This window comes from Tachysurus vachellii, chromosome 9, assembly GCF_030014155.1.
Source record: "Tachysurus vachellii isolate PV-2020 chromosome 9, HZAU_Pvac_v1, whole genome shotgun sequence".
Classification (NCBI taxonomy): Eukaryota; Metazoa; Chordata; class Actinopteri; order Siluriformes; family Bagridae; genus Tachysurus; species Tachysurus vachellii.
In genome coordinates, this window is record NC_083468.1 from 11,414,860 (window position 1) to 11,426,150 (window position 11,291).

General features: G+C 37.0%; 1 protein-coding gene across 2 annotated transcripts; it reads right to left on the minus strand.

Moving 5' to 3' along the window:
• Nucleotides 1-593: 593 nt before the first annotated feature.
• On the minus strand, nt 594-10,965 carry ehd2b (EH-domain containing 2b). Of its 2 annotated transcripts, none has more exons than XM_060877682.1 (7): nt 10,727-10,965; nt 9,140-9,512; nt 8,834-9,010; nt 7,633-7,748; nt 6,598-7,010; nt 4,453-4,617; nt 594-2,316 (listed from the first exon to the last, which is right to left on the minus strand). In XM_060877682.1, exons 2-7 carry the CDS (start codon nt 9,358-9,360, stop codon nt 1,759-1,761), a joined length of 1,650 nt encoding a protein of 549 aa, XP_060733665.1. In that variant the 5' UTR covers nt 9,361-9,512; nt 10,727-10,965; the 3' UTR covers nt 594-1,758. The 2 variants fall into 2 exon arrangements, with proteins under 2 accessions (XP_060733665.1, XP_060733666.1); XM_060877683.1 differs by having other exon boundaries at nt 7,651-7,748; nt 10,727-10,962.
• Between the last annotated feature and the right edge of the window lie 326 nt (nt 10,966-11,291).

Below are 11,291 nucleotides of genomic sequence, written 5' to 3' on the forward strand. Positions count from 1 at the left end.
TTGTAACTATGAAAACAACTGCACAACATGTAAGGAAGGGAATATCCATTTATGTGCAGGTTCATTTTAAGCAAAGGCCTTTGCAAATACACCAGCCTTTGCAAATACAAACATCAAAGTTTGTCGCGACGAACTTTACAAATCTAGTTTTAATTGTAATACATTTTGCCATATTCACATTAAAAATGAAAAGATGCCTATTCTTAAAATTATTTAACAATTAAACACACTGTATTAAATGTGGTCTCTTCCATTAACAGTTTCTGTACAGTATATATCACAGCAAATTCTTGTTCTTTAAGTTTCATGTTTAGATTGTGCCAGTGCTGATGTTTAAAAAGACTTTTAATGTTATTATGATGGTACTGGATTTATTTTATTAAATCTACAATTTAAATATTAGAGCTGTGTCTACAGATCTTTAGAAAAGTGTTTTTCTTTTTCAAAACCTTTTAATAAACAGCCAAAAAGTTAATTGAAGATAATTGAAAAAAGAATTTAACTTGAAAAAGTGTACAGAGTGATCCAATATAGCTGACTAAACTAAACAGTATAAAAGAAAACGTACATTAATAGAAAAGGGCAGATCAGAATGAAAGGTCAAAAATTAGCACAATTTATTTGGTTTTATAATAATATGCATTATAAAGCAATCAGAAAAGTGTTGTACAGTAGACAACATAAAATTATTTAAAATGCATGACAATAATAAGACATTTACCAGAAATATTCATAGTATGCAATGATTTAAGCAAATGTTTTTTAATACTGCACTGAATTTAAAGTCCTGAAATTCTTTACCATTATACCTCTGGGTAACTGCTGTAAGTATATTACAGATACCCAGTTTCTCTTTTAAAATTGATGTTGGCTTAATTAACCTAGACTTTGATTTCATTTATATTTTAAAGCTAATGGTGTACTAGTATCTAGCAACAGAGACAAAGACACAGACAGTGGGTAAAGATGTACAGTAGCTGTGATTCAAGATTGATAGCTGTGCAGACCCCTAGTCAGTTTTTTTTTCCTCAATGTATATTGCCATTCACAGATTAAGATTTGCCAGTCTCCCCAGAGAGCTCAATGTTTGTTCTCAAGCGTTTACTTAGGAAGATCTTCCATTATCATTAAGTTAGGAGGAACTTGGCACCCTTTAGAAAAATAAGCGTGCAGAATGTGTGTGTGTATATGTGTGTGTGTGTGTGTGTGTGTGTGTGTGTGTGTGTGTGTGTATATATATATATATATATATATATATATATATATATATATATATATATATATATATATATATATATATGTAAATTCTGTCATGGCTTGAATAACAAAAATCTGTTACTTCCTGTAATGTACAGAAAGGTTGGATACACTTGTAAATATGTGCAGAGGCTTAAGTTTGGGCATATACACTTCCCCTCAATGTAGCATCATGTATACCCATACAATCATGGTCACGTATGCTCCCATACTAACAATGATCAGGGTTATTCATTTAGATTGCCTTATGATACTTTTTGCATTATGAGTGAGCTCTTTCTGGCATGTTTCTTGGAGTAAAATCTGGGTGCATACAATTTGTAATTTTTTAACAGATCAAGGATGAAAGGTTCTCTAATTTTTATGAATGGGATTTTAACATTATTGTATAGAATGTTTTGATACATTTGTTTTTTGCTCATTTTTATGGCTGCCAATAATTATGTTAAATATGCATTCTGACAGGAAAATCTCATAGACACCATTGCCTGCTTGTATTGTCTAGGCATCAGATCCTTTTTGTCTGCGTTTAGAAGGAGGCACCAGACGAGCAGGTAATTCAGGCGGCAGACCATGCCCTTCAAGTTTCACCTCAATCAAGTGGCTAGCCAGGGCAAATTCCTCATCATCCAGCATGCCATCACGATCCACATCTGACAACTTCCATATGCGACCCAGCACAGAGTTGGGCAGCCGTGTACTCACCATCCAGTCTTTGGCTTTAGTGCCACTCAGCTTTCCCTCATTGGGTGCAAGGTTGTAAAAGATCTCATCATATTTGGGCTTATCCTTAGTCACAATCCAGTCTTCTTCTACCTCTCCATCATCACCTTCATGCTCACCTTTCTCACCAAAGGGATCACCCTCCACAAATGGTCCTGCTCGGGTTCCTAAGAAAGCCCCACCTTGGACTCCAAGTTGACCTTCTGCTTCCAGCTCTTCCTGCCTGAGAAGAGGCATCAGCTTGGCAATGTCAGTGGACAGCAGCTCATCCAACAAAGCCATCATGTTGGGTTTCAGGGACTTAAACTTGGTAAAGTCGTGAACTCCAAGAAGTTCCTAAAAATTCCCCCCAAAAAGAAAGAAATTGTTTTATTCACCTTAAAGGAACAAGTTGTACAAACTATTATATTAATTAGATTTTATTAATTAATTAATATAGATTAATTGATATTCAGGTTATTTACTATACCAATTATAATGATGTTATTTGCAGTATTAAAATTGGATTCAATACTCCATTAACAATTGTAGCTCCTGCTTTCAGGATGTTGAAAAAAAAAGATTTTCTAGCTTTCTTAATCATTTCTGTGCAGAGGTAACCATCTATTTCATGGTATGATATAGAAGCTTTAGGGGATTCCCCAAAGATGCAAAGTGAACTGAGTCTTCATCTATGGTGTTAGATATGATATGTGAATATTTTATTGTATCATTTTAACCTAAAAATGTTTTTGCAGTTCAATAATCAAAAACAATATCAATATCATTAGCAGAGCCGATCCTGACCTCCCTGGGGCCCTAAGCAAAATTCTGCTAAGGGGCCCTCCTACCTGACCCGTGAGCCATGTAAACCATTTGCCACACATTCACACTTGACAGCATCTCCTCTACTAACAAATTTCAGCATAGCACCTGTATGGTTTAGATAACTATTATTCATTTTATAAGCTGCATTAGGCCCCACTTAAACTGCCTCTCTCAGATTCCTCTTTATCCATTTTCAAATATAAAATACTATTTATAATAAGACTTGGCTCTTGCAATATTCAACTAGTGAATATGCAATAGCAGATATCAGCAATTACGTTTTTACTAGTGTAAAATGTAATTCCTGATATCAAAAATATGGTTACTACTAGAAATCACACTCTTAATATTTACATTTTAAGTATTGAAAACTGAATTGATATCAAAAATCCATATCATGTGAATGTATAAAAGCTAAAATGCATGCCATACCGTGTCACTGTGTTTTATAGTATGCATTAGAGCAATACTTGATCCCTGATGGTTATTATTTACTGAGGAATGTGCATTCATATTGACCTGGCATTATGCTCATTCCGATGTAAATCCATTGGTTTCCATATTGCATTAACGTTGTTGTAACCTTGAGAGACTATAAACATTGTCATTTAGGAGTGCTATCACGCTACTTTTTTCCACTTTTCATGGCCAGATGGATAACTCCGCTTCATATTGTCATCTACACAGCAGGGGCGATTTTAAGGTCAGAGCTTTAGGGGCGCTGAGCTCCTTTTCAGGGGTGCTGAAGCTAAGGTTATGATCAAAAGGCACACCGAGGTGTGTCATTTTAAATGTCTTTATTATTATTATTATTATTATTATTATTATTATTATTAGGCTTTTAACTTTTTATTAAATGACAAATTCCTTTCACAAGATCATTATGGACTGTCCCTAGCCTGGTTCAGGTTAAATCCTCTGTGTGTGAGGAATGAATAAATACAGCAAAGTGAGTGAGTGTTTTCACACATACTGGTGGTATACAGTGATATGTCGTTTATTTTCACTCTGGTCCAAACGCCAGGGCTTCCATGTTTCCAAAAGACGCACGTGACGTCATGTTTACGTGACTCTCGATTGTTAAAATGAGTATCAAATTAACGATAAACTTTAACAACAGAGACACACGTACACACTACACAGGTACGCAGTTTATTTGTCGCGCTGCTATTTTTGTTTCACGCTCTAGCAGTTAATAAACAGAACTGCATGCGTCTTGCGGAAGAACATTGTAACCGGCGTTACTTCTCTCCGTTTATGACTATGGACGACTCACTCACGTCCTGTGCTACTCCACAGCGGCGGCGACCCGCTGGACTAAAATATTAATAAAAATTTTAGGGGTGCTGAGCTCCTTTTTAGCCTCGCCCATGCTACACAGTAAACATTAACACATGCTGTAAAATGAGGCAGGGGAGGCGGGGCCTTGCGTAATTTGCGGGGCCCTACGCAACTTGCGTAGTGTGCGTATAGGGCCGATCGGCTCTGATCATTAGTGAGTAAAGCAAATACAATATATAAAAGTATAAAATATACTGAAAGTCCTTTAGTTTACAGATTAAGTATAGTAAAAGTAGTATAAATTAAATAAATAAATCCTTGACAAAGCAGAAAACTTTCAAAGACTCTTTGAAAGCTGCACTAGCTGTTTAAGCTTGCACAAACCTGCATCTTGGCACAGTCAGGAAAATCCCCAGGGGAAATGTGATGCTGCAACTGGATCTTAGAGAAGATGACTGGCAGCTGGGAAATCAAATTCTTTTTCTTGTTGTCCTTCCTGAAGACAGCAGGCATCTCCTGCTTCAGATAACTGATTATGTGAGCATGAACCTGTAAAGTAAGCAGATATTAAATATGTATTAAAGATAGTTAGATAGATAGTTATCCCCCCATTGACATGTTAACTAAAGTGATTTTCTATATCACACACATAGATAAAAACAATATATATGAATGATACTGAAGTGCAAAAATAACTTTAAGATATGGAAGGACTCAAGGACCTTAATTTTTATAACATTGTCCAATCATCCAAAATGTGGCAGCAGTGCAATGCTTATGTCGCATTTGTGACCGTGATTTGTGAACTTGTAATAATGTTATTGAACATTTTGGCACCGTCAACATGCAAACCAAACAAACAAATAAATAAATAAATTCATATGGATGCCTCTGCAAATAATGTATTTCATTTACTTTGTCAGGGCATATAAAGCTCATAAAATATCACATCCAGTAAAAAGCATCAAGAATCTTGATGATGAGAGATCAGAGGAGAATGGATGGTGATAGTTAAAGATTAAAGGTAAAACACTCCCTGATTTCTTTCCAGTCTTAATCTGTCCAGTTTGGGTCAGCCTGTATCCACTGTAGTCTCAGATTCCTGTTTTTGGCTGAAGTGGAACCCAAAGTGGTCTTCTGCTGTTATAGCACATCCTCAGTGGTTCTGACTCTCTCATTAACAAGGCAACTGCCATTCTATGGATGTTTTTCGTTTTTTGTTAAATCAGGTACAAGTCTGGGCTCTGGCTGGGCCACACAAGGAAATTTACAGAGTTGTCCAGTAGCAACTCCTTTGTTATCTTGCCTGTGTGCTTAAGGTCCTTTATCCCAGTCTGAGGTGAAGAAAGCTCTGGAGCAGGTTTTCATCAAGGATGTCTCTGTACATTGCTGCATTCATCTTTTCCTCAGTTCTGACTAGTCTCCCAGTTCCTGCTGCTGAATATCATCCCCACAGCATGATGCTGTCACCACTGTGCTTCACTGTGGGGATTGTATTGGCCAGATGATGAGCTATGCCTGGTTTCCTCCAGACATGATGCTTACTATTCAGTCCAGTCTGATTGGTGGAGTGCTGCAGAGATAGTTGTTCTTCTGGAAGGTTCTCCTTTCTTCACAGAGAAATGCTTGAGCTCTGTCAGAGTGTCCATAATTTTTTTTGTTAACCTCCTTAAGGGCCTTCTCCACCGATTGCTCATTATGGCCGGGCGGCCATTCTAGGAAGAGTTCTGGTGGTTCCAAACTTGATGGAGGCCACTGTGCTCATTGGGACTTTGCTACAGACATTTTTCTGTACACTTCCCAAGATCTGTGCCTCAATTTATTTATTTTTAAGATTAAAAAAAAATTTCTCTCACATTGTCATGGGGTATTGCTTGTATAATTTTGAGTAAAATAATGAATTTAATCCATTTTGGAATAAGGCTGTAACATAACAAAATTGGAAAAAGTGAAACGCTGTGACTACTTTTTGGAGGCACTGTACTATTGTAATTGAAGCATTTATTTATGCAGTGTATTACAAACAGAAGAATACACTAAAGGAAATTATACAGAGAAAGTTCATTTCGGAGCAGGATTTTAGTGAAATTTCTTTTACTAGAACTTTGTTTGGACCATAAGAAATTGAACGTAGTGCACATGCATATTGCTCTGCCACCAACAACGATTCATCAAGCAAAGTCACTGAGACTATTTTTCTTATGTCTGATGTGAACATTATCTAAATCTGTATCTGTATGGTTTTAGGCATTGCTCTGCTGACACAGGATTGTTGGATAATGTGTAAATGAACAGGTGTCCCTGTGACTCATGAGTGTATATTGTGTGCTATACACAAATATATTACATGCTCTGGACCTAAATCAGGATTTCTTTTAAGCCAAATAAAGTTAAATATCATTGAAATATTTAGTTATGATTGACTGAGATGCTAAAAGAATGTGCTAAAAAAAACTATGCTAAAAGAAAGGTCTGAGATATCAGCTTAATAGTAACAAAACTATTATTAGCAAATACATAACAGCTTACCCTAACTAGACGGGCCCTCTTGACCAGATCATTGAGCTTACGGAGGGCTGCGTTTCGTGGCAGGTTCTGAATGTCAGCAAAAAGATCTTCCTCTTCCAATTCAAATAAATTTCGGTTGTCTGGGACCATGAGAGGTTCAGACCAGAATGAGCCAATATATACTCTCAGCACTTCTGGGGTTCCGAACACTTTCCCCAGGGACCACATAAGAGCACCATATACCCTCATTAGCTGCTGTGTCCCAACCATATCAGCCTTGTTAAGCACCACACGCAGTTTGTCCTCATTGCCCTTCAAAGCACTTATGGCCTCTGAAAACTCGTCAGAAATCTCCAGCTTATGGGCATCAAAAAGGAGAATAATTCGATCCACTCGTTCAGCAAACCAACGCAAGACAGCTGGAAAGTCATAGCCTAGAGAGAAAAGGACAGACCAACTACAGTGATTTTTTTTCTGTAACATCTAGCAACTCATTGTGTAAACTAATTTGCGGTTTTAACCAAAACACTATTAGTTTATTTAGTAGAATACAAGTATTATCTATTTGTTACTTATCCTCTATCTCTGCAGCCCATCTATCATTCCTACATACTTTTGCATTCCTTGTTTCCCTCTCCCTGACTGTCACACCCAGTGCTTCACGCTCCCACTCAATGTGTCAGATGTGATACAGTTGGGTTTCAACAGAACATGTTTGAGGTAAACCAGGCATATATTAAGCTCTTATATTTTCTGTCATATGGCTAATGTCTAGGACCCTACATAAACTTTGCAATATAAAAATGGGTAGAAAATGCACAAAGCAATGTGAAATGCATTAGCAGAAATGTTGTTACAGCACATGATCCTGGTTCAATTTAGTTTCACCATAGGAAAGATAAGAAGAGGTCACAAATCTCCTCACAGCAACAGTCTGTAGTTCTGTACTGCAGCAGAATTTTTGACAGAGGATTAGCATGGTGCAGGGTGATGCAAATGGGTGCAGTTATTTGAGGGTGGAAACTCTTCCTGTTCCCTGCACAACTGGCACCTCACCTTTAGTGTTGGCCTCACCTCGGCTCACTCTCTGCTTAGCTCCCGACAGGATGCCAGGGGTGTCAATGATACTGATGCTCTCCAGAACCTGGTTGGGCATCTGTGCACACTGGAATCTAACAATACATTGTCATTTATTCAACAATGGATTATGAAGTGAGAATTCAAGCATCAAATGTTTCATGACAAGTTGCTGCATGCTATTTCCTGATAAGTTATTTTCTAACCTTTGCAGTTCAGTGTTTTTCCTTACATTACCTAAACTGCATACAATTTACCTATTCTACAAACACAGTAATGAACAATAAAAGCTGAAGTCAGAACAGTTGTTCTCTTGAGGAAATTGGAATGAGTCAGAGCTATGTAGAATTTTCCAGTCCCCTTGTAACATGGCTGTGTGAGGTGATCTATGATATACTCTCTTCTGCACCCCTCCCTGGCCAGGCCATTGTGTAGAAGTGGTGCTCTGAAAGTAGAGCAGCTTCCTGAAGGAAAATGATCAGAGCTGCCAGAATCAAACAATGTGGCCCACTAATGATCGGATGCTTAGAACAACATAGCAACTTCCTCCTGTAAATGGATTTATCAAGCCAATTCTCCAGGCAGGAAATTTAAGAAGTGATATTCTCAAACATGCTAAAAGCACATGGAAATCAGTAAACCACTGACCTGAGGTGATTAATATCATAATTGATAATAATTAATAATAATTAATAGGACAGGAATCTCAGAAACTACTATGTTTAAAGAGAACATTAATTCAAGTCTCCTTTATGTCAAACTTATTTTTGACTTGATATTTGTACAAACTAGATGTTTCTAGAATCAAATGACTGGTTTATACAGACTTAAATATTTCTGTTTAATTTGAACTGCTCTTTATAGTCACTGACACCTATAAACCCTCTAAAGGGTCATGCATAGTGGCTCCTAATGCTCCTTTCATAATTATCTTTTGAGATATCTCACTTTCTATGCTTCTACCAATAAGGCAAGTCCCTCCTCCATCAGAAATTTGGCACAGGCACTTGAAATTCCATAAAGCAATAACTCTTTTCTCATAACTCTTGCTCCCTACTCTACCTATCTCTTGAAGGAGGAATTATATGTATGACACATTCTCCCTTGCTTTTCCACTCTTACGCACGGCTTCCCATATTTAAGAAACAGTAAGTTTGGTTGTGCACAATTATTCATTAACCTGTTCAGAAAAGAATTTCCAAAGGGATTGAGTTTGCGGAAGGGCTTGTTGGGGTCCACTATAAGTGCATTTCCAGGGATTATTCCTTCCATGTCATTATGCATGATGGCAGTAAAGCAGTCTGTAGTAGGCTCTGGACCCACGCGGCTTCCAGGCACCTCTTGTTCCAGAAGGTACCTGCAAAAATAGAGCAACAGGGTTCTCTTTATGCCAGGCAACTTTCTACTTAATTTAAAAAAGCAAACACATCCTTGACATGTTTTTTTTTCTCTATCTTTCCATAATATGAACAATTAATATTCTTACTTGATGAAAGTAGTCTTTCCTGTGGAGTACTGACCAACCACGAGCACCATGGGTTTGTTGTCAAAGTCAGCATCCTCCAGACTTGGGGAGTGGAAGTCATGAAAACCGTAATACTCCTCAATAGGAAGAAGCTTCTTACGATACAGTGACTTCAGCCCCTCTGTGACTGTCCTGATTACTTCTGGGGCCTTCTTGACGTTTTTCCGCCCCCAGCGAGACATAATTTATAGATTGTTGATCTTTAAAGTGCTTTTGCTTCACCGATTTATTTTATGGTTCTGTTTTGTACTTTGAGTATTTATGTTTCCTTTGGCTTTACAGGCTATTCTCCTTTTTCCTGTCTTTACACAAGGTGGTATTGTAGGCCTGCCTCCTAAATTTAGCAAAAAAAAGAAGATTAAGTTAATAATGTTGACTGTTCCAAACTGTGGTTACTTCCTAACTTTATTGGTAAGACATCATCCAATTTTCATATCTTTGGACAGCACTGACAATTAGTAACTATTTGCAAAAGAATAATTATTCACATAATAATTAAATGCATTTCTGTTCATGTTCAATATAGTGAGATGGAGATTTTATTTAGAAAATGGGCTATTCTTGAATATTAAAGACTTGTTTTTCTTGTGAAGATTGTATATTCCCTTTACTCCAGTAAGAAAGTAGAGTGCATGGCCTGTGCCTGGAAAATGTTGGCACTCACTCTGGAAACCCTCTTACACGCACACACCCCTTCATCCACATATTTAGCTCATTTATGGATATTGAAAAATAGTAGAGATTAATTCAGTGACTAAAAACACCAGCTATAATGTTCACATTTGAGGCGTATTGTTCCATTTTCAAAAAAAAAGAAAAAAGAAAGCACCACGTTTGTGTAACTGTGCTGTAGTTTTTAAAACAAATCCTAACACATTAATGGAGTTGTTCATCCCTATTATCCAAAGCCATTTTTAGACTGCATGCACTCTTGGGGAGAAAAACTTGCTTTGAGTGTTTGTCATACTCATTTTGGCTAAAGAAACAAAACAACTGATCCGAGAACTCAGGAATTCTCTTTTTCCAGAAGGAACAAAGCCACAGTGAAACGCCAAAGCTCAGATGAAAATACACCAAGTTCAATGTCTTGATTTAGAATAATTTCCAGGTATATCTGTATAAAAAGACGCAAGCTTTTGATCCAAGACTTCTAAGAAGTCTAAACATTTGCACTGGAAGTGGAAAATTCCTTGTTGCAGTCATCTTGATGGAAGCATTTCACTTTAGTCTCAAATACCAGTGTAAATTCACAGGGCGTATTTAAGAAGCATAAAAGGCAACATTGTCTTGCCTATTCAGACAGCTTACTGATTCCTAATCTGTATGCTTCCATTGATTACTAGATTTGTGAAACATCTCATGACTATATTAACCGCAGTTGTGTTGCATAAGAAAAAACAATTGTGTATATTTAATATAAATTTGTACTACTGAAATTTACTTAAAAAGACCTACAAAAAAAATATAACAGTAATTATTACAAGAGAAAAAGATATATATAGAGAAATATGAGAGAGAGATAAAATAATCAGCTTTGAAAATTCTTACCTGTTAAAGACGCTAAAAGCAAAAATATAAAACCCCAATAATGCGGGTTCACTTGCTGATAACTTCACACCAAAAAGTTTTTTCATATAAGGAAATAGTTTAGGAAAACAATTGCCTCAAGATTAAACAAATAAGCTTTTGAATCAGCTCTTGATGTCCTCACTATGCACGCAGCACTGAAATGTCTTGGTTAGGTCTCCTCCCCTCCCTTTTTCTCCTCTCGTTTTCAGCCAAAAAAAATTCCCACCACTTCTACTCCGAAGCTCAAACTGGCCTCCTTGTTTTAGGGTTGAGGTTAGAGGTGGGTGGGAACAGATAGGTGAGGGATGCAGGGTAAACACTAATTTCCATCAAACAATTGGAAGCAAAATATTTAGGTGGCTTGTCGTTAGGGGAAATCATGATTTAGTGCTGCCTTCTCTGCAAATTGCAACACTTTTTTTTTTTTTTTTAAAGAGGCCAACAAATACTTTTTGCAAGTGGCACATAGTTTAAATCAGGCTGTTACAATAAGTCAAAAGCTGCATGAGTCTTGAAGCTACTGTTAAAGTTAAAGTTAAAGTTT